Here is a 25,290-nt window from a genome sequence, read left to right as displayed (position 1 = left end):
ACGCACATCCGTGAAGCAAACAAAAGGAAGATACACAGTTTCACTACAGGTTCGGATATTTCTGCCATCTGACCACGTGCCGGCGAACGTGTCGCTGTAGTGTTGTGTGCCTCTAGTGGAATGGAATGGGGATAGAGCAGCTTTTAGGTTGACGTGTACGGCACCTACTTCTCGGCCGCCTGCTCCACTCACATCCAAGAAACGATACCCATATACACATACCCGCGAGCACGTCTGACCCACTTACGCGGAACTGAGCAAGAGGAGCATGTTAGCGGTAGCAGTAGTAGTTACAGACTACTTTTTATTTTTGCGTCTTATTGGGAGAATAGTTCATCGTATGTTTCCACGTGCTTTGCTGCGCGCGAGCGTGTGGGGGCACGCCTCCACGTGTACGTGTACGCGCTTATCGACAGTGTACTTCTCTTTTGCGTGTCCTGGTTGTGGTATTTTTTTTTTCTTGCTTCGGTTGCTCCGCTGGCTGCTCTTCTCCCGTCCTCTCGTTGTTGCCTTTTCTGTTGCTGGTTGTTTCGTGTCGTCGGTAACATCGGGCTCATCGTCTCTCGAATTTTTTTTTCGTTCTGTCCTTTGCTTCTTTTCCTTTTGTGACGTTGTTTAGTTTTTTTTTTGTGCGTGGTTGTTGTTTTTGCCTTTTCGTGTTCTGCTCACGCGCTTTGGTGGCGTGATGTTGCTGGTGTGTTTTGTGTGTTGTATGTGTGGGTGTGCGGGGCCTCCTTTTTATGTTCTTCATCCTTCCTCCTTTGGCGCGCTTTTCTTTGTTTGTTTCAGTTTTCGCTGCCGTTGATCGCACAAAACTACTCTCCTTTAGTTGATGGCAGCTCGCGTGCGCGTTTTGTTGTTTTGTTTGTGAAGTGTTTTTGCTTGGTTTGTTGCGTGAGCACGCACTGTTGATGTGGACGATCTATCCACGCGCTATCAACGCCCTCCCTCGTCCTCCCCCGCCCACAACTCTCTTTTTTCTCTGTGACGAAGAAGGGAACATTATCTCCAGATTTCGCTCACCCCTTTTTTTTTCGTTATTGACATAACCGACATGTGTGCGGGCACCAGCTTCACCGCAAGCTCCTTTTCAGATGAAAACAACCCGCACCAAAAAGAACAAAAAAAAAGAACGAAAGAGGCGCTAGCTCCACACCAGCAGCGACTGAAGCGTAAAAGGCGTCAACCAGCTCTTTCCACCCCTGTGTCTGCGCGGTTTGTTCCGTGTGCTCGGTGGACACACCCACATCTACGCACACGGACACCCACCATGACTTCCAAGTTGTCGGGCCACTACTTGTGCAGCACGCCGCAACAACAAAAAAAGAATTGCGACAGTGATAAGAACCAAACGAAACGAGCTACCTATGGTTCTTTTTTCCCTCTGTCTCTGCCTAATGCTCCTCTCTCTTCTTGCCATCTCCGTGTCCACGACTTCTCGAAGCGTCTGCGTATCACTGGTCTCTTGGATCTTGCACCCTCTTCTTCTCTCCACCGCTCGTGCTCTTGTGAAACGAGCCGCGCTTCACTTTTCGGGCGTTTCTTTTCGTTTTCCTCTCTCCTGCGGTTGCTTGCTCGATGTATTCTCGTACCACTCCGAGTAGGCCCAACACACCCCCATTATCCCCGTCGAGGCTCATATGGGCTTGCTCTCCTCTTCCTCATCCTCGTCCTCCTCCGCGGGAACTGGTGCTGGTGCAGCGGCGGCTCAAACAGACGCACAGGAGGTGAAGCGCGTCGACTCGCTCTACAACCCGCACGATGTCTGCGAGGCCGCCGTAGACTACGTTCTGCGTCACGTGAACACGGTTCAGTACATGATTCAGAGCATTGAAGAGATCACCGGCAAGCCCTTCCTGCGCGACCGCATCAAGTGCCTGCCCGCTGTCCCACGTGGTGAGGCCTCCTGCAACTCCGCGATGGGACTTACCCCAGATCGGGTGCTTGCGGGGTACATGTGGCGCAGTGCCCGCCCCGACTGCCAGGCCAAAGATGTCGTGCTACTGGAGGATCACATTGCCCGTCTTTTTAACACAAAGCACGCAGCGGCATTCTTGAAGAAGGACAAGGCTGTCAACGAGCGCGCGGCCTCGCCACCGACGACATCGGATGCCACTGCAGCGGCGGCATCTTTACCGTCCACAACCGCCACGCAATCACAGCTGCTTCGCCTCCTCGCGGGATCGCAGCTGCCGGTGTTGGAGCAGGTTGAGCGCAACATACGCCACGAGCTTGTCCATGCCTTCGATGATGCTCGGGGTGCGATTGAAAGCTCCGACTGCGTGCATCAGGCCTGCAGCGAGATTCGCGCGGCACGTCTTAGCGGTGACTGTTTTGTCGGCCAAGAGATGCGGAAGGGGCGCTTCAACTTCTTTGAGGGTGGGCAGAAGTGCGTCCGCCGCCGTGCCGTCATGGCGGTCGATCGCAATCCGGTGTGTCGCGGCTTCTCTGAGCGCGCGGTGGACACGGTGTTTCAGAAGTGCTACTCTGACTACGAGCCCTTCGCAGCACCCATCTATGCCCTCGGGAGCTACGGCGACAGCCAGTTTGCAAATGGCACGCTGAAGCTATGAGGGATGTGCGCAGCGCGAGTGCCTTTTGTGGCGTGCTGGTAGACGGGCTGCAGGTAATGTGTGCGTCTCTCTGTGTGTGTGTGTGTGTGCCTGTGCGAGAGCATAGGCTTTGTGTGTTCGTGTGTGGTTGTCTCTTGAGCGAACACCGTCGCTTTCTTCGCAACGTCATTAACTCGAGAAGATCAAAAGATGCTTTGCAGGCGCGGTTGGACTCGTGTGACGCGGTACTTCCTTGGCAATGCGCACGCATGCTTCTCCTGCCCCGGGTAGTTTGGTGAACTGCATGCGGATGCCAAGCCGAAGCGCAAGCGAACTAACGGGGCGTTTTGAGCTTCAAAATGTGCGCGTCTCTCTCTTTCTCTCTATGTACGCGTGCTCGAATCGCTGGCGCGCAAGAGCCCCCCCCCCCCTAGCCAAGAGGCTGTGCTGATCGTGCAGCGTGTGCCTGTCGCATGTTCATTTGTCCACCTTGCCTCTTCTCTTCCCCTTCTCCACGCTTCTCGAGCCCAGCAGACCAAGGACAAGGCTTGAGGCCTTCGCGGGACCCCCAACCACTATCCAGCAGACGTGCTCGCGCTATCCTTACTGTAACCACGGAGCCGCGAATGACTTGATGTCGTCTTTGGCTGTAGCTGCTTCCCAGCCTCGAGAAAAGATTCTCGCTAGCAGAGACGGCTCCTCGAAGCGCCAGCAGCTGCGCAATCGCACCTCAAATGAGCAAGGCCGTAGCTCTCTTCATGCCACCGTGACGGCGATCGCCTCATCGCCGCGGCCGTCCGAGATGCCTGCCGCGACCTCGCAACCCGCCTCAGCTAACTCGCGCGCACGCCAAAACTCAAAGAAGGCGCCTCATCATGAACGGAGGAACGCAGGCGCAGCGTCTTCTCGCTCTCACAAATCGACAAAGACAAATTCGGTTGCCCGTGGCCGTCATGGCGCTGCGTCTGCATTGCCCTCGGCCCGCCGCCACGCCTCCTCTTCCGCCACAGCCTGTGGTGGGCCAGCGATGCCAACCACCGCTCTGCGACATTCAGTGCACGCTTCGCGCTCGGTGCGCAGCATTTCTGAGGAGGTCGCGCTGAATCGCGTGCAGCGCGCTGCGCGCTGGTTCTTGATGCACCAGTACCTCCAGCGGACTGTCCCTGTGGTGCCCGTGCTCCTGAGCATGTCTGGCAACTCAAGCACTGAAGGCGTGCATGCCGACGCTGCCCCTGTGTTAGAGTCGCGGTTCTTGCGCCGTCTTCGTGCGGAGGTCGACCGCAAAGAGCGGGCTGAGCAACTCCGTAAAGGCACAGCCGCACGGGTCATACAGCAGGCCCTCCGGCGCTGGTTACAGACGCGCCAGCTTCATCACCGGCATCTTTCCATCCATAGCAGCGTACGGCCAAGCTACGAGTTCGATCCCATTCGCGCCGCCGAGCTGGACGCTGCTCTCTGCTCCATTCAGGCGTCGCTGCGCATGTGCGCGAGCAGTCGCCTTGTCGAGGCGCACCGAGTGAAGCTGTTTCAGCCGATCACCTCTACCGTGCTCGACCCGGCATGTCCGACAACGTTGCGCTGCACCGCGTCGATTCGGCACATTCACGACCGACAACTGCGCGAGGTGCTGTGGCGTCAGGAGGCCGTGGAGCGTCGCGATCTGCTGCGGCGGCACTTCGTCTTCTTGGTCTGCTGTCACCAGGCCTTCTTTAACGACCCTCGTATGTGGGATGCCGGCGTGTCGATTCGGCGCATCCCTCTGTACCCGCATCACGGTCTGTTGTCAACCGAGACGTTGCCCGTGATCTGGGGTACGAGGACATCTTCTGCAAGACTGAATAGCGCCACAGCAGATTCTGTTGCGCTGCGCGGTGACGCCGTGGCATCACCGCTGCCACCAGAGTCGTCGCCGTTCTCGGCGACCGCCACCGTCGACGGGTGCATCAAGGGCTGGGGCTCACCAGCACAACTGGACTCGAGCCTATTGCAGGCCGTCGGTAGCGGCTGGCTTGTTGGCAAGGAGGAGGATGGCGGCCGCTTTGACATCGACGCGGCTCTGCGCCTAGGCGAGTACCGCCTCTTATTTTCCCCGGAGGAGTGGCGCCTTCTCAAGGAGCTGAAGGCGCCGTCGCTGCACTCTGCCTCGTCCCTCTTCAGCAGCAGCTCCGATGGGCGACGCGCAGCTCCGGACGCCGCCGGACTGCTGGAGGCTGAGGCGGGTGCGCTTGCCGCGCCTCCAGGCCAGCTGCAGATGGCGCCGACCGAGGCTGCAGCCAAAGCTGCCTGCTCGCTGAGCTATGCCAATGCCTTCGCTTCGGCCTTGACATTTCTGCGACACCCGCGTATTGCCGATCCAAGTGTGCGCTGCACCGTGCAGCATCTACACGACATCCGCAGAAGCACCCTGGAAATGCAACAGGAGCTGCGCGTGCACGGCTTCCTCTTTGCAGCGCAAGTGGCTCCGCTTCTGAACCTCGGGTTCCACTACCAAGGGCTAGCACGAGGGGACGCCGACTTGTCCTGCTTTACCACCACCTCAGCCATGAAAACGTGCAGACCTCTTGTGGCCGGACGCGTCGCGTGCGCTGCGACCGAGCTGCGCCGATGCCTTATTGGAGCGGTACACGACAGCGGCGGTGCGGCGGAATCAGTGCTGCCTGTGGCGCTGGAGGAGCACAAATGCAGCCTTAAGGCTGCAGCGCGCACGCCAAGTCAGGTGCTGTCACCAGCGGGTGTTTCGAGGTCAATGCTGTCACCGCCGCGTGCAGCGCCCTCGGCGGGACTCATGCGCGACGGCTTCGCGAATCCTGCAACTGAGGCTCTCTACCATGCTCCCGCACAGACGACGCGGCGCGCTGGTGGCGCTGATCCTACGTGCGGGTCATCGCACACGGCTTCACGGCACGGTAGCACGATAGGCATTGCCCTCGCTGCGGAGTGGAGTCGGCGGCTGGCCTCCAGCGCAGATGAGGTCGGCCCCTACTGGTGCGAGTTTCTCTCCTCGACGGGAGTCGAAGCGCTTGTGACCGCTGCTGGCCGGCAGGGCGAGACGCCTGGTGAAGCTGACGCGGCGTACCAGACTGGCGCCTCGTTGCCGTCATCACCACTGCCGATGCGGGTGAGACGGGGTCTCGAATCACACCTTGTTCCTGGCGGCTCGTCCTATCTCTTGCAGGATTTCATGCCATCGCTAATGCGACGGCGTGCATACAGCGGCGCTGGTCCGCAGGCTCTCGATGCAGCCGCCAGCTCTGTCGGTGTCGCCGTCGCGTGTGCAGGATCCTCTCCGTCAACTCCGGTGTCTACCTCCACGTGCAGAATGGTGCATCCTGGGGAGTGGTGGGATGCCGCGGAGCGGTTGCTGCTGCGAGAGTACACAAATCGCAGAGAGCTCTTGACCAACGAGGCTGTGCAGAGAAGCTCCATCGACGTACTGCGCTGCACGGCTCACCCATCTGCGGATGAGTCCGCCGCGGAGGCGTAGAAGACGACGCGCTACATCCCCCCTCCCCTTCCCCACCCTCAGGCACCGTCCCTCTGCCCCGTATGCATTAGTAGCGGGATCAAAGGGGCGCCGACGGGGAAGCAAAAAGGAACGCAAACATATATACGATAAGAGCGCAATCGTCAATGTACAGCATCTCTCTTTGTATGTGTTGTCTCTTTCTCCCCTCCTCCTTGCTCGCTTCCCTTCACCTCTGCGTCCGCACCTCCCGCCATTGGCTGCATGGGTAAGCAAGTACCCACCAATCCACGGAGACCTAGTCACCGGCACAGAGATCGAGAGGTAGAGGTAGATAGCGAGAGCGTCCGATGAAGCGTTGGGGGTCTTCACGAATTATACGATGGCTCACTGAACGCCGTGCGAGTGGCTGTTCTCAATGTTGGCTTCTATGGCTGGCATCACCACCACCCAAATTCCTCCTGTCAAGCTGTTTTCTATGCATGCCGTGTGCATCAGGCGGCACCGTTTTCTGCGCGCGCGTGTGTGCACATCGAAGCCCGTTCAAGGCGGTTGGCACGGATGATTCCTCTCTCGTGCGAACTTGCTTCCCTCATCTCCATGCCCTCCGCGCAATCTTCCCTTTTCCTTCTTAGGTTCAAGGCAACAGCAGGAGGGAGGCCGACCTCCCGATTGCACCCTCCTGCCGTCTCTCTATCCTCTGTGTCACCTCCCATCCTCCAAATGGCGCACAGCGTGCCCCCTTCTTACACGGGTGAGTCTGTGCGCAGCTCCATTTGCCGTCTCTACGGCCAGCGCTCCGACGTGCCTCTCACCGTTCTGCATGCCACCGTCCCACCGGTGGCGGCAAGCCTCGCCCAACAGAGTTCAGACGTCCTCGACGCTATCCTCAACTGCATTCACAACCAGCTGTACTCCAAGCACTCAGCCGTGGGCGAAAATGTGGACACGCGCTCTTCCGCGATAACGAACCACTGGCTGCTGAGCGTGCCCGAGTCGCTGCGGTTTGATGAGGCGGCAGTGGTGAACTACCTTGGTATGGTGGTGGCAATCGACTTCTGCCACTGGGCCGAGGTGCCGTGCGAGGCTGGCGGGACCGCCATCGCTAGCGTAGGAGAGGAGGTGACAGGGTTTGCAGGGTTTTACGCTGCTGTTGATCCGCCGAGCGTGGCGTCGGCACTGGGGAATGGAGGCACAACTGATATCGGTGCGGTCGTAGAGTTATTCACCGAGCCGCCGAGCGCAGCCCCAAAGGAACTTGGCACACTACCAACGGCCGCTGCCGCTGCTCCGACGCTGCTGCGGGGCTCCGCAGCTATGATGTATCTCCTCCGCCGCGCTGTGGAGGTGCACCGCCTTCCGTGGTTTTGCCCTGAATTCCTTCAGCGCTTTCGTGGGGATACGGCGGCGGCAACGAGTGCGCTGCGCGTATGCTTCCTCGGATGCGAGCAGGACGGCGTCACCCCGCTGTGGATGCCGTGCACCCGCGAGCGCGTCGAGCTTCTGCTGTCGCTGGCCGATGCTTTGGTCGCGCGCCAAACGTCATACTACAAATTGCTTCGCGCGTGTGGCGGCTTCCTTTTCGCGCCTGACGCAGCGGCGGCCGCCACGGCGCCTTGTGGATTTGTGCCGACCCTCGTGCGGCTTCACCCACGATATGCCGACTTTGCGCGTGTGCCTGTGGAAGGGCCTGGCTGCCTTGGCGGGAATACCGGCGAGACCTCCCCAGATGTGTGCATTGTGCCAGTGTTGAAGCTCAGCCAGCTGACGGCGTTGGCGATCGAGCAAGCGCTGCCGGCGTTGTGGCGGTACCAGGCTGCGAGCAGCGCTTCTTCAAAATCGCCGCTCTCTAAACCTCCGCCTTCCGCCCCTGCGAACTCCTGGCTGACGGATCGAGCCGCTCGCATCGCGCGCTCCGGTGCCGAGTCCCGCACGACAGAGCCGGAATCGTCGCTCTCCGGCGTCTTCGCCGACAGCGCAAAGCTGTCCATCTGCTGCGATTATCAAATTCCCAAGGCGCTGCGCGCAGCGGGACTGCTAGTCTACGACGACCACCTCGCTCGCATTGTGGACAGGCACGTTCTCCTACTGCCGGGCTCGGCAGAGGAGGTGTCCATCCGCGTGGCAACCTTGATCGCCGCAGAGCGTCTCTTGCAGTTTCTCAACACACCGCCGCAGCGACAGTCGTCGCTTGCAAGGGAGCCTGGCTCCACGGCAGCAGAGGTGCCAGGGGCCCCGGCGCAGCTACCAGTGAAGAGGCTGTGCAGTGTGATCCACCTCGACTACGCATTGTGGTACGTGGGACGCTATATGCTCCCAAGTGAGGCGCGCCATCATCTGTGCCGAACCATCATGTACTGAGCATGCAAACCTGAAAGAAACTGTGGTCGTGTCGCGCGGCGTATGCAAGGAGGACATGCGAGAACTCTCTGCCCGCCATCGCAGCTGGCGATAGGATGGCGGTTGCACTGTGTTTTTTTTTTGGATCACTACCCTGCATCTATCGCTTCCTCGTCACTGCCCTCCGCCACTACGCAGGAATAGGAGAAGGTGGTGCGTGGCTCGCTTAGCGGTGCAACTCACCAGCAGCGCGTTTTCGGCTCCCCTTCCCTGTTGACTAACGACGAAACAGGAGGTGAGGAGATGCCCCCCCTCCCCCTTTTCCCACACTTCCCCGAAAAAAAGAGGCAGACCTTGGACAACAGGAAACCAGCAAAGGCAGGTGAAACGGGAAAGAGGCAATGCCGGCATGCCAGTGCTGAGGCGTTGGCTGAGGGAGAGAGAGCGGATGGTCATGGCCGGTGCGTTCGAGGACACACATGACTCTCTCTCTCCCTTCCCAATCCTCCCCCATTCTCCCAGCAGCGTTGGACGCGCCAGCGCCCTTCTCCGTCCGCCCGGCTCCTCCTCTCGATGTGTTCCATGAGGTGGCTGTCCCGCTTTCTTTCGTCTGTTTGGCCTATTCATTCTTGTGCAACCCCCCTGCCTCTCCGCACCGCCTGTTCACCTCCACTTCTGTGTCTCTGGTTTACTCTCTGATTATGCGCCGACACCAAAAACGCACGTTGGCGTCGTCGTTGCACGGCCCTTTTTTTCGTTCATTTTTTTTTTCTTCGGCCCAAGGGTCTGTATGGAATCCGCACACCCAACACACCCACGCAAACTGCCGTTCTCAGAAGGTGAGGGTGGCTTCTGTGTCTGTGTCTCACACGTTAGTCTCCTTTCTCCCAGCTCTCATAACAAAGACACTGACAGTGGGCGTATGCGGTCGTCGCTGCTATCTGCGCTGCTCCCAAGGCAGGCAGCAAGGTGCTGCCTCGCAGACCGCACCGTGTGTCGGTTGCACTTTGGAGGGGCAGCATCAGTGCGGTGGGGCACTACGAGAGGAGCGGAAACACCTCTCCCAAGTTCCACTGCGCAGACTGCGAGCCCTCGGGACAACGCCACGAACAGCCAGGGAAGCTCCAGTAACATTGCAGGTGAGCCCCGTCGCTCCTCTTCGTCTCAGGAAAGTCGCAGAGAGCGCCGCGGAGGCTCACGTCGCCGTCTCCGGAGGGAACGGCGCCCGCCACGGCGTATCACGACTCGCTCCTCTCCGTCGTCGCCACAGCCAGCGACCCTTCCCGATGTCGATGCAGCGCCTCTGCCGCACTCGCTCGACATTAGCGCGGCAGAGGACATAGCCGACGTGGAGAAGTACTTTCCTCGTGCAATGGCGCACCTCAAAGCCGTCCCAGCATCCGCAGAGGCCGCCGAGGAGAGTCGTGCTCGCCGCTGGCACGACACAACGCATGAGGTGAACGCCGATGGCATTGTGACGCCGGGGAAGCGTGCTGAGAGGGAGCGGCGGGAGAGCGGACTCGGGTCGTTTTTCGACGAGGGTAGCCTTGACGTACGCGGCGGCATGTCGGACAAGCTGAGGAGCGGCGCATACGGCAGCGCCCGCGACGCGGCGGAGCGCGACTCCCCAGACATCCTCAAGCTCACCGGTGGAAATGCGCGCCGACACGGCGGGCTTCACCTGGCAACGGAGAGCAACGCGGCACCGGCCGACCAAACGATTGAGGGCGACCGCGGCGATGCTGGGGCGTATCGAGAGTTTGGGGACACCCCTGTGCAGCTGACTGACATGCTGCGAGAGCGGCTGATGGAGCTCAGGGCGAGAAAGCTGCGAGAGGAGCGCAGCGAGACGTTTCTGCCGCAGCGGCTTCGCCACCGCCCCGCCGGGGAGCTTCTCATGCTGGCTCAGCAAGGCGAAGCCGCGGGGGTGGAGGCTGGCGGTCGAGTTGCAACGTTGCAACCAACGCCGGCCGCCTTGCAGCGCAAAGTTGCACAGCTGCGCAGCGGCGCTGCCGCCACTACCTTGGCTGATCTGGTGCCGAAGGAAGAAGAGGAGGAAGAGAAGGCAACGCTGCTGGGCGACGCGGCGTGGGACGATGCACGACGTGGGACCTGCGACAGGGCCATTCTGCAAGACGGGGTGGCACCTGCCCGGGTTGCCAATGCAATGCAGGCCGTGAGCGGCACCGACGACTCCGTGCCGGGCGCCTCCCCGCACGATCCACTGCGTCGCTTGGTTGCCATCGCCGCCAACACCGGACGCCGCGCCTCAGTTTTCGGGACGGGGGACGGTGCGAGCGTCTCGGCCGAAGGGGTTGAGCGGGCTGGCTTCGTGCACCTCCTGCGCACCTTACCTCGAGCCGGCTTCTGCAGTCGACGCGAGGCGGCCGCCATCATCGCGAGTGGGCAGGTGCGTGTTAACAACGTGACGGAACGCAACCCATTCCGTCTAGTGCAGGCACAGGACGACGTGCACGTTGCCGGGCACCAGTCCCGCTTGCGCTTTGCGCCGCCGCGGCTGTGGATATACCATAAGCCAGCCCACGTAATCGTCTCCCGCAACGATGCAGCGGGGCGCACTCTCATCACCAAGCATGCGCGCATCCTCGGTATGGACCACCTGGTCCCGGTCGGCTCGCTGCCCATGCGGGCTCACGGCATCCTCCTCCTCACGAACGACGGTGAGCTTTCGCGCTTCTTGGAGAACCCCAAGTCGATGGTGCAGAGGACCTACCTGCTGCGCGTCCGGCCAGCCTTTGACCCTGTCCTTGTGCACAAGCTCAACACAGAGGGTATTCACATCAACGGGCGCCTCTATCGCAACGCAGAGTTCTTCGTCAACCCTGCCACCAAGTCGCGCTACTCGGTCAAGGTCAAGGTGCGTGGCGAATCGATGCCCATCGCGCACCTGATGCAGCATCTCGGCCGCACGGTGGAGCGTGGCGGACGCATCTCGTTCGGGCCCTTTGCCCTGTCCAACCTCGCCGTCGGCTCCGTTCGCGAGGTGACCATCCCGCCGTTCTACTCGCAGCACCTCGGCGCCGTTTGGCAGCCGTTCGTTGAGCGCGATTGGCCATACTTTCGCCGCCAGCGAGTTTCGCGGCTTCGCAGACTGTGCCAGCACCGAGAGCTCACGCCAAAGGAACTTGAGGAGCTCGACAACTACACCTACGAAGAGGTCAAAGATGCGCTGAACTTCGAGTCGAGCGAATTGCAGACACTGGCGGAGCAGCGGGCACAACTGCTGCGACGTGCGAGGCACCTGCGTGATGATATGCTTCCGCTTCCAGGCGACTTCCCCAAAGAATCGTGCCGCAGGAGTGTGGGGGATGTGACCGTCGATGGCGCAGCCGCACCCTTTGCAGACGCGGATGAGGAAGAGGACGAGGACGCTATTGTCGAGGATATCACTTCCTTTCGCTGAGGTGTGCGGGGCTTTGCCGGTGGTGGCCTTCACATCTGTTTTTTTTTTGGGGGGGGTTGATGTGACTGGGCGTTGTCTGCTGCGCGCGCCGCGCCGGCCGTCACACCGTTAAGCATAGTCACTTTGCCTGTGCGTGTGGCGTAGCCCGTCGCACCCGGCTTCCTTGTCTGCAGGGACTACGTGTCAACCAGGAGAGGGAGTACGATCTGTAATGGCAACTGCGCAAACTTCCATTGTGACATCTCTCGTGCGTGCTCGCTGTCAGAAAGCATGGTCGTCGGATAACCAGCTGCACAGACAAGCAGGGAAGAAAATCATGACTAGGGAAAAGGGGACTGCTGCCTCTGTGCCACTCTTGTCAAGTGCAGCAACCCTCTCTCTCTCATCTCGTCTTCAGTGTAATCCTCCTCCAAAACGCCTCTTTCTGCCGAGTTTCTGTTGAACTCAACTCTCTGGGAGCGTAGCGGTGTGCACATGCGTGCTCTCTCTCTCTCTGCCATCCATTGCCCTCTCTCTCCCCCACTCCTTTTTTTCTTACTTGCTTGCGTGTGTGCGTGTTTGAATGTGTGGTGCGCGCCTATTGTTTTCCTTTTTTTTCGTTGCGGGGCGTCGTCCTCGTTTGTTTGCTGGACATCGACGACATTGGTTGCCGTTTTGCTGTTCTCCGCGTCACTCCTCACCGCACTTTCTTCCCCCCTCCTCCGTTCACTGCTTGTGTGTTGCACGTCGGCACTTGACCGAACCGCACACGTCAGCAGCATCAACGCGAACCAAAAGAGGAGCCACGAAGGAAAAAACAATAACAGCGAGAGCCGCCATACACAGCACAGCAACAGTTTAGCTCTCGATACACAAGATTTCCTCAAGTGCGTGCGTGCCTCCCACATTTTGCCTCCCCACTTTGTTCCTCCCACTCGCCCGTCGACCTGATTTGTGTGGTAGTAGCAACTCATCTGCCAGCAGCGTCATGTTCGCTGATTTCGAGTCCGTCATGTCGTCCAACTTCACGTTGGACGACTGCCCGAGGGTGGGCCCCTTTACGTACCACAACATGGATGAGGACACGCTGGAGGAACCGCTGTCACTGTGCTCCTACAGACGCGCTCCACAGCAAACCACCGAAAGATCGCCGGCTTCCTGCGATGCTGTGACGGCCGACCCGCTCGACTCCAGCCGCTACCTCCACGGCGAGAACCGTTGCTGGACGCTGACGGCGTCGTGCCCAGTGCCGCGAGCAATCCCAAAGATTGACATGAAGAAGGGTACGACGACCCTCGCCTTCCGTTTCAACGGCGGCATCATCGTTGCCGTCGACTCGCGTGCGTCGACGGGGCAGTACATCGCATCACAGACGGTGCTGAAGGTCCTGGAGATCAACGACTACCTACTGGGTACGCTTGCTGGTGGTGCAGCCGATTGCCAATACTGGGAGCGCGTGCTTGGTATGGAGTGCCGCCTGTGGGAGTTGCGCAACGGCAGCCGCATCACCGTCGCGGCGGCGAGCAAGATTCTGGCGAACATCACGTACGCCTACCGCAACCACGGACTTTCGATGGGCACGATGCTGGCCGGCTGGGATCAGTTTGGCCCTTCGCTCTACTACGTGGACGACAAGGGCTCTCGCGTGAAACAGGACCTCTTCAGTGTCGGCTCCGGCTCCATTTACGCTTACGGTGTGCTTGACACGGGCTACCGCAAGGACCTCTCTGTCGAGGATGCGTGCGACCTGGCGCGCCGCTCCATCTTCCACGCGACGTACCGCGATGGCGCCTCTGGCGGTATCGTGACAGTTTACCACGTGCACGAGAAGGGCTGGACCAAGATCTCGCGCGATGACCAGACGAAGCTCTACGACCGCTACTTTCCGTCCCAGTAGGGAAAGACCAACCTACGCCTGGGCGGACAGGGGGAGGCGGGGGTGCGGAGTTGCTTCCTATGTGCAGATCGCGTGCTGGCGCCTCCACCCTCCCCCAGGCGCTCGCGCCCCTCGCATTTCGCCCGTTCACGCTCGATGCTCTCTCTGTTGTAGTTATTATGTGCCCTGCGGCTCCATGGAGGATGACACGCTCTGCGCTGTCCCTCCCCTCTCTCCCCCTCCTCCGGCAATGTTGGTCTGCCTGTCTGTCTTCTCCCTTTTGATGAGAGGACACCGTGATGCTCTTCTGTTTGTTTTCTTTCCTGCGCGGTGGCGCATGTGGGCATTCTCTCACATGCTGTTCTGCCTGTGGAGGGGCACGAGTATTGTGTGTGTGTGTGTGTGTACCGTGTCTCTTTTTTTCTGACGGTTTATGCAGAGCCTTTCGTGGTCGTGCGTTTGTGGCTGAGGGCTGTTCAAAGCGCAGCTCTCCCCCCCCCCCGCGCGCAAAAACCAAACCAGAGGAAAAGAGCATAGCCAACCTCCAGAGCATGCGCTTTGTAACCGGTCGGGTGCCGAGCATCGTAGGGGTTCTGCCACACGCACACACATACGGGACCCCTCATGTATGCGCCCTCCTCTTTCCCTCCCCCTCCGAGGGCTTCTCTCCCGCTCGCGGGCTCCTCTACGGCACAGGCTCAATATGGGCCACCACGGGATGCCTCCTCGTGATGCGTGCAGCCGAAGTTGTCAAGTGATCCTCTCCCCTGACTATAGAGGCCATATATGCTACGGTGTGCTCTCCGCCTTTTCATATTTTCCTCTCTTCCCTTCCCTTTTTTATTCTTCGCGTTAACACCCCCATGCTTGTGACTGCGTGGGCGTGCGCTCTCCCCACGCGCGCACACGCCAACGGCACACGCACGCGTTCCTGCAGTAACGTACATTCTTTAAAGTTTTCTCTAGGCTCACCTTCACACCTTTTGTTGCTTCTGTCTTCTGTCTTTCGCATTCTCTCTCCTCCGTCTGTCATCGAGCACCACCAGTACCACTGCCCCACCTTTCCATCCTACTTGATACCCCGCAATCATGTCCGAAACCGAAGACGTCAAGCGTCCGCGCACCGAGAGCAGCACCAGCTGCCGCAATTGCGGTAAGGAGGGCCATTACGCCCGCGAGTGCCCCGAGGCCGACTCCAAGGGTGACGGGCGCAGCACGACGTGCTTCCGCTGCGGCGAGGAGGGCCATATGACCCGCGAGTGCCCGAACGAGGCTAGATCCGGCGCCGCTGGAGCCATGACGTGCTTCCGCTGCGGCGAGGCCGGCCACATGAGCCGTGACTGCCCCAACTCCGCGAAGCCGGGTGCGGCCAAGGGCTTCGAGTGCTACAACTGCGGCCAGGAGGGTCATCTCAGTCGTGACTGCCCCAGCAGCCAGGGTGGAAGCCGCGGTGGGTACGGCCAGAAGCGCGGCCGCAGCGGCGCGCAGGGCGGCTACGGTGGCGATCGCACGTGCTACAAGTGCGGCGACGCCGGCCACATCAGCCGTGACTGCCCCAACGGTCAGGGCGGGTACAGCGGGGCGGGTGACCGCACTTGCTACAAGTGCGGCGACGCCGGCCACATCAGCCGTGACTGCCCCAACGGTCAGGGCGGGTACAGCGGCGCGGGTGACCGCAAGTGCTACAAGTGCGGGGAGTCGGGCCACATGAGCCGCGAATGCCCCAGCGCCGGGAGCAATGGCAGCGGTGACCGCACGTGCTACAAGTGCGGCAAGCCTGGCCACATCAGCCGCGAGTGCCCGGAGGCCGGTGGCAGCTATGGCGGTTCCCGCGGCGGCGGTGACCGCACGTGCTACAAGTGCGGCGAGGCCGGCCACATCAGCCGTGACTGCCCCAGCAGCTAAAGCGAAACGAAAAAGCTGAAAGTATGAACGAAACGGGTGTTCTGAGTGGAATGCAAGAGTTTCACATAAGCAGATAAGGTGACGAAGAAGCGTGCGCGGATGCAAGGGGTGACGTGCAGCCATGAGTGAACGAAAAGCCAGCGATGACAAAGGCGGAGTGGAGGCAATCTAAAGCGAACTGCGTGCGTGTGTTGGGGGGGAGAGTGAAGGGGGGAGGGGATTGCTGTGTTATATACAAACAGTAGAGCATGTCATGTAGTGACGCCATGGCGCTTGAAAACAGGTGAGAGAGCCGCATATGTGTGCTCGTCTCCCTCTCTGTTTTTCTCTGTTGCCTTCTCACACCTGCTTCCCCTTCCCTTGCCGTCCTCCACCCCCTCCACCCTCTCTCCATCTCTCGTCCTCTGTTACGGGTCTTTGCTGCTGCTGCTCCTCCTCCGCCCCGCTTCGAAGCGAGAGATGAAAACGAGAATGAAGCGAACGATGACCGGTCCACTGCACCGCCTTCACCTTTCCGCTCCTCCACGACCTTTTGATGGCTAGTAGAACCACACAACTCCACCGCCGCGCGAATAAGGTGTGTGTATATAAAGAAAGCGTTTGGGAGTCATGCGATTTCCTTGTTTCTATTCTCGCATGTCTCCGTTGTTCTGGGTGCTTTCCACCTCTCTGTCTCATTCCACGTGTGCGCGTGTGCGTGTCTGTGTGTGTGTGTGCAAGATCCACCTAAGGACCTGCCACGACAACTAAAGGAGAGATGATTTTCGTGTTTTTTTTTTCTTTCGCGCTTCCCTCTCGATATCCAACGCCGATCAAAAAAAAAGCAAAAGAGGGCGTGAGGATGGGCAAAAAGAAATAAGCAAACGCAGTCCGTCCATGACGACGACGGGGGGGGGGGGTTGCACTGCGTGCGTAACAGCAGCAAGTACCTGACTGGACCTCGGAAGAAAAAACCACAACCGTCAAGGGAGGAGACAGCAAGATAGGAAGGAACAGATTGGTCGCTCCGCATACCAAATGGAGGTCACCGACTAGGAGGTGAGGCGGATGAAAGAGTGGCGTGCAACACGCTCGCAAAGCCCCCTTTTTTGTTTCAACATTTACAGAAGCGCCGGGTCTGACTCTCTCTGCGTCCACGGCGTTGCGCACTTCACTCTTTTCACGAGAAGCGAAGATCAGGCTCCCTCTCACATCGAAAAAGGAAGCGGGTACGAACACACGCTCGCGCCTACGCGCATTGGAAAAAGAAAGCAGCAGTGCGAGTGTGAGGATGCGCCTTTTCTTTTTTTTTTTCGATGCAGGTGGTAGGAGAGCAGAAGGCGACTGTCGACTCCAAATAAGAAAAAGTACGGCCCCCCACGCGTGTGAGGCTACCATCGAAGGAGTCGAGGTGGTTCTCTCCTGCCCACTTCACCTCCCTGCCTCACAGGTAGGGAGGTGGAGAAAAACAGTGCTTGTCTGTGTCTGTGTGCGTCTTGCGGCGCATCGCCTTTCTTTTTTTTCCGTTTCCCGTTTGCACCGTGAAGTGTTGACAAGCTCTTTGTGACACGCACAGGCATACACGCGCGTTTATTCATCAGCCTCTCTATCTCTGTCTGCGTTTCTGTTTTTTTTTTTTAACAAGAGTTTTGTTTTATGATTTTGTTTTGTTTGAAAGACCTTCGTCTCTTTTCATCGACCATCTTTCGCTCTCACTATGGGGTTGTGTTTTTGTGTGTGTGTACATCTCGTTTTTATTCCTCTGTGAGATCGAGTAAAAAGCAACTATCATGTGCTGAAATGAACAGAATGGCAGAAACACAAAGAAAGCGTTCAAAAAAAGAAAAAAGGTGCTCGAGTCCTTGAGCACGTGACCGTCTTCCGTAGATTGGGGTGCGCGTGCGGTGCCGCGGGTGCCGCGGCTCCATGTGCTACTTGATAAGTGGGCATGTGTGTGTGTGTATGTGTGCTACTGCGTGTGCGCGGCATTCACTCTTCCTCTCGAAGAGGAATGGGGGAGAAATACAGGGAGAAATCGCGCCGCCTGTTGGCGTGCAATGCGGCTGCGAGTGTGCCAGTGATGCGAAGACAGAGGGCGGAAGGATCAGCGTCTGTGTGTGTCTTGCGTGAGACTCGGGAAAGAGAGTTACTGGTGCTGCGAACGTGATCTCTCCTTTTTCGTCTCTCTCCTGCATCCGGGTGCGTGCCGGTGTACATGTGTGTGAAGGATTTTTATTTTTCGCGCGAGCACCATCCCCCCGCTCCATGATATCCAGGTGCTGTTGGGTACACCAAGCACCGTCCTCTCCCCGAGGACCATTGCACACTCGCTCACGTAGCCACACATGCTAACGCCGCGGCCCTTAAATACCCCTAACAGACGTACCCTAGAAGCATCTTCCTTCTTTTCTCTTCATTTTCACTGTTGTTCTGCGGTGCGAGTAGCGGCCGTGGAACGTAGGAGAAGGTCGGAGTTGGTGGCGTGGTCCACCCTGTGCGGCATCCAACTCACCCGGTGTCTTCTCCTCTTCTATCTTTAATGCGGAAAGTGATCTGCTGCACGCTAGTACGATGATGGCGAAAGGCGCAGACGTCACGTATGTCGTGCAAGAAGGGTATGTGAGTCGGTGGTGGTGGTAGTGGGTAGAATAGGCGTGCGGAGCTTAGACTGCGTGCACGGTCGTTTTCCTTGGGGGGGGGGACAGGAACGTGCCGCATCTACGCGCCCGCGCCATATACGACAAGAGCGACGCACCAGCGACCCTTGCGTATGAGTGTACACGCGCACACGAGGGGGGATAATGACGGGGCCGTCAGCGGTTTCGAAGACAAGGGTGACGTTTTGGGAGGTGTTGGCAGTGACGGTGGAGGGTTCCACGCACTGTCTACTTCTCCGACTAGTCTCGCTGTTTTGAGCAAGTTGTGCAAGCCAACAAGAGGCATCCTCACGGATGTTTAGGCATTGGAGGTGGAAGGAGCACACCAGTGGAGGAGGAGGGGAGATGACAGCGCAGATGGATCGACCTCTTGACGGCGAGCACGTGAAGGGAACACCCATGATGGGCTGCTGCTCTCGTGGTAGTTTGTTGCCGCGCAACGGGCGAAGAAACAACAAAGATGAGGTGGGGCGAGGCCCACCCGAACGCTTGAAAGATCACGGAGAGCGGCTGGCTGGCGTGTCGACATATGATGTGGTTTCAGGTTCTTTTTTTTTCGTGTGTGAGGGTACGGCTTACCACATCGGGACCGTGGAGCCGGAGTAGTGGTTGCACCTCGCGGCAGTCATGGTAACGGCCCACGTGCACGGCGAGACGGTTGTGCACGGTGCCGCAAGTGTGTTTTTCCTCGAATTCTTAGCGATGAAAAGAAGAACGCGTGACATGCTAAGCGCAAGGCCGGCGCGCGATGTGTATAGACCTTCCGTGCGAGAGGCTGTGATGCTGCAAACCCAGGCGTCTGGGTGGTGGTGGTGGTGTGCTGCTCCGAGATGGAGAAAAGGCGAGAAGGGGACACATAGCCTCCTTTGTTCACTGCGGCGGAAGTGGTGCAGAGGCAACGTAAACAACAACTGCCTTTGGTGCTGCCGACAGGGGCACGGACGACGTATGAGACGCGTTTCTTCGAGGCTCGTTATGGATGAGGACGTTACGTTGGCTTTCTATCTTGCCTTCTCTTTTGGTGTTGGAGGAGCGTGTGTGGCATGATGGCGGCGCTGGCTGCTTGGCGGCGGCATTCCCGCTCGCTTTTGCCCGCGCTGCTGCTGCTTGCTGCTGCTGCTGCTGGTTTGACGAGGCTACTCTGCTCGGTGCCGAAGCGCACTTGTGCGCGCGGCTCGTTTTTAGCCGCGTTACAACCCTGCTTTAATATTGCCTTTCCTTTGCGCGAACAGCGCCGCGCGCAACGCCGTGTTTCTCCCGATTCCCTGCCGAGAGGACGCATTGACCCTCGAGAAGGGATGGAAGCGAGAAGCCGCTGCACGTTAGCCGCGAGCAATGGTACAAGTGCCGCAGCATCCGTGAGGCGAAACCGGGCCACCTTGACCGCACTTCCCCAGGACGCTGGCGACACACCTTAACTGCACGCCGTGATACGTCTTTGGAGGGGCCACAGATAACAGAAGAGGAAGTTGAAGTGCGTGCGTTTGCGGGAAGCGTATCTGCACGAGGACAAACAAGGGCGCCTTGTACGTGATGGACAGCTGCGCGCGAATATGTGTGTGGACCGCCGATGATACCACGAGATCCCTGATTTCCTGTCTTTCCCACTATATGCGGTCCTGCATGCGCATCTGCGTGTGTCTTGAGCCGCGATTCGCGCACATGCCCAATCTCGGTCCCTCTCTACAAACTCTTCATGGTGCGCTGCTTTGTTCTGCGTTTCCTTTCCTGTTGTTTACTCTCCCGCCATCTCATCTGCTGCTGCTTGCTTTCACGCCTCCGAGGATTCTCTCTTTCGCTTCTCTTGCATTTTCTGCTACACACACACACACACACACACACACGTACAGGATATATCTTCTCTCCGTTTCTTCAGCTCTCTTTCTCCCCCGCCCTTTTTTCTTTGGCAGTTTCTCGCATCTCTCTGTAATCACTCTCGCGTTTCGCCTCACTCTCTTCTCTTTTTTACGAGCTACCTTTTAATTTTGAAGATGGTCTGCTATCGCTGCGGTGGTGTTGGTCACCAGAGCCGCGAGTGCACGTCTGCTGCGGACTCTGCCCCGTGCTTCCGCTGTGGCAAGCCTGGCCACGTCGCCAAGGAGTGCGTGAGCACGATCACGGCTGAGGAGGCGCCGTGCTTCTACTGCCAGAAGCCTGGCCACCGCGCGCGCGACTGCCCGGAAGCGCCGCCAAAGTCGGAGACGGTGATGTGCTACAACTGCTCGCAGAAAGGTCACATCGCGAGCGAGTGCACCAACCCCGCGCACTGCTACCTTTGCAACGAGGACGGTCACATTGGCCGCTCCTGCCCGACGGCGCCGAAGCGCTCGGCCGCGGACAAGACCTGCCGCAAGTGCGGTAAAAAGGGCCACCTCCGCAAGGACTGCCCGGATGCCTAATAAATCTCCCGGTCATATCCGTATAGAATGGATGGGAACGCAGCATGAAAAGGAAGAAGTGAGTGTCTAGGGAAAAAAACAACAACAACAAAGAAAAGGAGGGAGGGGAACGACACGAAAAAAAAGGAGCAGGCTTGGTTTTTCTGTTTTTTTTTTCTTCTTTTGTGTGTATTTATTTGTGGTGTGTGCGTGTGTGTGTCTCCTTCTGTTATGGGGCGCTGATTTGTGTGCGCGAGGATGTTTTGCTCATCCATCGACACACCTATCCACTCATCCGTCACCTTCTTTTCTTTTTGGCGCTCCTTTTCTATCTTCTGTTTTATTATTTTTCGCCTTTTCTTTTAGATGCCCAAGTTCGATGGGGTGAGCGCACTCCTTTTGTTCTTGTGCCACTTCCTTTGGCTTTTTGGCCCTCGTTTCGAGAGTCATGGGCCCATCCCCCTTCCCGGGATGAGTCGCCTCCCTAGCGCCGCTAACCCTAATCTCGTTCTCGCCTCCTCCCAGCTCGCCGTCGCCGCAACTATCCCTGCTACCGCTCCTACTCTCTTCACGTGCCCTTCCCCGTTCTGGCGTGTCTTCTCCCTTTCCCGAGCCCCCCCCCCCCGGTGTGCAGCTGCTGAGGCACAGACAAAGAGGCCATGCTTCATGCAGGGTGGGCGTGAACGCAGGCGCGCGTCTGCCGATGCAGCTCATCTCACCCCGCCTCTCTTTCTCCCCCTCCGGATTCGCTCGCAATCGCCCTCGCCTATGGCGTGGTGACCTTCAAGCCTCGATGCAATAAAGACAGCAAGCCAAGAAAAACGCGATCGATAGCGGGGCACATAGCGGAGAGGGCGACGGAAGGCAGCGAAAGGAGGGCGAATGCCTGCTCTCGACAACAGGCATGCCGGCTTTTGCCCGTGTTCAGGTGTGTCAGGGCCATGATGTGAAGAGGGCAAAAAGAACGACAAGGGAGGGAGGCTGTGAGGGAGAGAGGGAGAGAGGCGGACGGGAATAATTAGGAGCAGGGATGCTTGTGTTTGTTTCTGTGTGTATTTGCCGTACTTATCGGTCAAAAAAAAAGCGGTCGGCAAGCCGAAAACAAAAACGAAAAAGAAGGAAAGATAAATAAAAGGGATGCATGTGTGCTTTAAGGGAATCAGAAAATAACGAAGGGCAAACAAAAAGGATCACACACACGCGCGTGATTGTCAAGAGCTGCGAAAGCATAAAAAATCGACGAGGAGAGCGTATAAAGCGGGCCTTTGGACGGAACGCCTCACCGGCTTTCCTTGCCCCGCTTCTCCCCATCCCCTTTACTCCTCGTTTGCGTTTCTTTCTTTTTCTTCGCACTTTCCAAGGTCTCTGACTGTCTACTTGTGCGTGTATGCGTTGCAGTGCGCAGGCACACAGACACCGACACGCACACACGCTCACACCTACACACCTACATGCGAGTGTATGAGCCGCTGCGCACGCGTGTGTGCTTCCTTTTGTTGTTTTTCCCCTCTTTTTCTTTATCTCATGGGATTGGCGTTGTGTCTCCGGCTTGTATGTTTCAAGAGGAAGGGAAAAGAGAGAGAAGTGTGAACGAAAGAAAAAATAAAACAGAAAGAAGAAAGTCCGTCGTTTTTTTTTTTGTGTTCTCGCGCGCATGTGGGTTTCGCGAGCACACAGGAAGCGGACCCTACAGAGGTGAAGAGTTTCTTTCCTATGGCGATGATCGGGAAGAGCAGAGACAAAAAAGACAAGGGGCGGAAGAGAGGGACAAGTGGGCGAGACGGAGAAGAGGCCGTGGAGGCGGTAGATCATGTTTCATGGAATGACCAGCTGTCGTGATTGTCAGGGCTGGCTGCTCAGGAGAAAGAAAAAGAAGCACTCCGCCTACTCCTCTCAACTATTTTCGTCGTTGTATGTGTGCTCTTCTTGTCGCTTTCTTTGAAGCGCGTTTTTTCTCTTTCGCCTCTTTCTCTCTGAGTGTATGCTTAAGCGTGTGTGTGAAAGGACCGTTGCCCGCGTGTAGATGCACTGCAATGCTTGCGTGGGCGCGTTGGTGCACACTTGGTTGCATGCGTGGCTGCTCATCATGTCTCTTCTGGTTGTCCGAGATTAGTTCTCTTGACAGGTGATCGTTTCTTCTTTTTGTCTTTTGGTTTCTTCCCCATGCGATCCCTTTTTCATCTTTGCTGTGCTCTTCACTTGTTTGCCACCAGCGCGTCTTGTGTGCGTGCCTGCGCGTCTGAGCGTCCGGTGACTCGCACGTGTGTGTTCTCCATCCACTGGCTTTCTTGTATTGCCGCATACCGACCGAAGCTTCACGCTAGTGAGGAAGTGTGCCTGCGTGTAGCGAAGACTTCGGGTGCCACCAGGGCCATGACAACAGTCAGTGCGTAGATGGTCGCACGAGAACGGAAAAAAAAAGCAAGAATTGTCCGACATGAATGCGACGACAGGCACATCAAGCGCTGAAACAGAGGCGAATCTAAGCGAGGGAAAGTTCTATCCTTGCCGCAAGTTAGAAGGAAGAAGAGACAGCCACAAAAGAAGAAACGGTCTGACATCAGGTTCTTCTTTTTGCTCTCGTTTTAATTTTTTTGCCCCTCCCCCCTTTTCGACCTCTTTCTGTTTTTATTTTCAGTTTTATTTTTTTTTTGGCGCTCTCTAAAATTTTGCTTCACGCCTTCTGTTTCGTTTTTATTTTCGCGCGCTCTCTCACGATTTTTTCCGGTCCTTTTTTGCGTTTATCTCGATGTTGCTCTCCTTTTCTGTAGTAGAGCGTTGAGAGGTTACCACCGCCTTTTTTGTTCTCTTGTTCTGTGTCCACAACTGAGCTTCTTCTCTTGGGGTATTTCTTTTTTTTTTCTGTGTTGTGTTGTTTGTATACCACGAATGCGCTTCTTCTCATCTTCTTTCCTTGTTTCTATGCTTGAAAGTTGATTAGCTCTCTTTATCCATGCGTTGTGGTGCTTCTGTTTTCGCTTTTCCCTCCTCTTCTCCCTTTCTCGCTCCCATCTGATCTTGCAACTCATCATCAGCTTTTTTTTTCGCCCTTGTTGGCTTTCCTTGCCCAGGTCGTTGTGCGCCTGTGTGTATTTGTATGCGGATGTGAGAGTAGATAGGTGCAGAGAAGAAGGGTTGGTTGGAGCTCTCTGCCTCTGCGCACGCGTCTGTGCCTGTGTGGGCATGCGAGCGCGTGCCCGTACTCTAGTGCACCGTGCGCCTTGATATGCTTCACCCTTCCTCCTTCCTTTCGTTCTCTTTGTCTTTCGACGCGTGCGTTTGGTTCTGTGTGTGCGTGTCTCCATATCGAACTCGCAAGCTTCTTTTGGCATATATCTATATATCTGTATCTATCTCCCCCTCTTCGTGCTCTCTGTTTAGTGTACGTGGTCGTCTTCTTCTTTTTGGCGACTTTTTTTTCCACGACCGTGAGGGCCTTAGACAACGCGCGCGCAAAGACCGAAAAAAAAAAACAATACACTTTCTTGTGCTCGCCCAGACCCCCCCCCTCCCTCCTTCTCCCCCAAAGCGCTTTCGAAAGGAAAAACGAAGAGTACGACCGTCAACAGAATGCCCCACTCTCCCTTCCCTTCCTTTTTCAGGGGATCCTCATCTCTTTTCTCCTCTCCTTCCTGTATCTGCACTCTTTTTTTTGGTGCTTTTTTTTTTCGTCTCTCCTCTCCCATGTTCGCCATCACATGTGTGTCCGTCTTTCTTTCTGCTCCCGCGGAAGCTAGAGGCCGCGTTTTGCGCGCGTGTGCGCCCACACCTAGGTGACTATGGGGTGTTTCAAAGGATGCCAACTTTATGTATGCGTTTGTCGATTTGCGTGTGTGTGTTGTATGTGTGTGTGTGTCGTGAGCCGAAAAAAGGGAAAAGTATCGAGGAGCATCCTAATAGAGAAAAAAAAGTGAGGCGAAAATAACGGCAGAAAGAGAGAACATCCAAAGAATGAGTTCAGAGGTGGGCGAAGAACGCAGAAAAAAACCGCCGAGAACGGAGGTTTGTGTGATGTGCGTATAAGTGATTGTAGTCGCTGTCTCGAAGAGGTACAGCAGTGTAAGCGAGCAGTGCTGACACTTCTGCAGCCTCCGCGCGACTCCGTTCTGTAGAGGCACTCGGAGGGCTTTGTTTTGCTTTGTTTCTCTCCCATCCTCCACCAGCACTTCCTGTGAGAGAAGCGGCCCTTTTCCTCCCAATGTAAGCAGGGGTACGGTCAGGGGTTAGTGTGTGCGGTGCCGCCTCCCTTTTTTCCACCCTCTCTTGATTCTCATACCTGCGACACCGACACGCCTAAAGAGGAGCCTTAGACACGAAAATCACCATTTCGCGTGCTTATGTTCATGTGACGCTGCTGCCTGCGTGTATAGGTGTTTGCTTCCACAATCTCTCCCCTTCCTCCCTTCCTCTCTCCCTCTCTCACCCCATCGTGCAAGTTGCTTGTCGACTGCTGAGTGTTGGTGTGTGTTTGTACGGTGCGCTTGAATGTCTTTGGCTCTTGTGTGTCGATCTGGTACGTCTTTTTTGTATGCCTTTTTTGCGGGTTTATGACGGTGCCGACTCTCTCTACGCACATTGTTTTTCTTTCCTCCGTTCTCTGCTCGTTTCTTTCCCTTCCCCCCTCTCTCTCAACTTCTTCGCGCTTCACTCCTTTGCATCTAAAACACTTCGATGTCTCGCTTCTCATTTCTTTGTTACCGTTTCTTTTTTTTTTCTCTTCGTGTCTTCTTCCATGTT

At 57.3% G+C, this 25,290-nt stretch overlaps 7 protein-coding genes across 7 annotated transcripts; all 7 read left to right on the top strand.

Annotated features, from left to right (window-relative positions):
- Positions 1 to 1,640: 1,640 nt before the first annotated feature.
- LINJ_36_1770 (conserved hypothetical protein) lies at positions 1,641 to 2,573 on the top strand (the record flags this gene model as incomplete). The annotated part of the gene is made up of 1 exon (XM_001469722.1): positions 1,641 to 2,573. The coding sequence occupies one exon, from the start codon at positions 1,641 to 1,643 to the stop codon at positions 2,571 to 2,573; it is 933 nt and encodes a 310-aa protein (XP_001469759.1).
- Positions 2,574 to 3,687: 1,114 nt separating this feature from the next.
- Positions 3,688 to 6,036, top strand: LINJ_36_1760 (conserved hypothetical protein; the record flags this gene model as incomplete). Its single annotated transcript, XM_001469721.1, has 1 exon — positions 3,688 to 6,036. One exon carries the CDS (start codon positions 3,688 to 3,690, stop codon positions 6,034 to 6,036), a length of 2,349 nt encoding a protein of 782 aa, XP_001469758.1.
- A 1,017-nt stretch (positions 6,037 to 7,053) lies between these two features.
- On the top strand, positions 7,054 to 8,376 carry LINJ_36_1750 (conserved hypothetical protein; the record flags this gene model as incomplete). The annotated part of the gene is made up of 1 exon (XM_001469720.1): positions 7,054 to 8,376. One exon carries the CDS (start codon positions 7,054 to 7,056, stop codon positions 8,374 to 8,376), a length of 1,323 nt encoding a protein of 440 aa, XP_001469757.1.
- Positions 8,377 to 9,145: 769 nt separating this feature from the next.
- Positions 9,146 to 11,779, top strand: LINJ_36_1740 (putative tRNA pseudouridine synthase A; the record flags this gene model as incomplete). Its single annotated transcript, XM_001469719.1, has 1 exon — positions 9,146 to 11,779. The coding sequence occupies one exon, from the start codon at positions 9,146 to 9,148 to the stop codon at positions 11,777 to 11,779; it is 2,634 nt and encodes an 877-aa protein (XP_001469756.1).
- Positions 11,780 to 12,746: 967 nt separating this feature from the next.
- On the top strand, positions 12,747 to 13,655 carry LINJ_36_1730 (putative proteasome beta 5 subunit; the record flags this gene model as incomplete). Its single annotated transcript, XM_001469718.1, has 1 exon — positions 12,747 to 13,655. One exon carries the CDS (start codon positions 12,747 to 12,749, stop codon positions 13,653 to 13,655), a length of 909 nt encoding a protein of 302 aa, XP_001469755.1.
- A 1,068-nt stretch (positions 13,656 to 14,723) lies between these two features.
- HEXBP (putative universal minicircle sequence binding protein (UMSBP)) lies at positions 14,724 to 15,539 on the top strand (the record flags this gene model as incomplete). Its single annotated transcript, XM_001469717.1, has 1 exon — positions 14,724 to 15,539. The coding sequence occupies one exon, from the start codon at positions 14,724 to 14,726 to the stop codon at positions 15,537 to 15,539; it is 816 nt and encodes a 271-aa protein (XP_001469754.1).
- A 4,627-nt stretch (positions 15,540 to 20,166) lies between these two features.
- On the top strand, positions 20,167 to 20,574 carry LINJ_36_1710 (putative poly-zinc finger protein 2; the record flags this gene model as incomplete). The annotated part of the gene is made up of 1 exon (XM_001469716.1): positions 20,167 to 20,574. One exon carries the CDS (start codon positions 20,167 to 20,169, stop codon positions 20,572 to 20,574), a length of 408 nt encoding a protein of 135 aa, XP_001469753.1.
- Positions 20,575 to 25,290: the final 4,716 nt, after the last annotated feature.

Source organism: Leishmania infantum, chromosome 36 (assembly GCF_000002875.2).
Source record: "Leishmania infantum JPCM5 genome chromosome 36".
Taxonomy (NCBI): Eukaryota; Euglenozoa; class Kinetoplastea; order Trypanosomatida; family Trypanosomatidae; genus Leishmania; species Leishmania infantum.
This window is presented reverse-complemented; position numbering and strand designations above follow the sequence as displayed.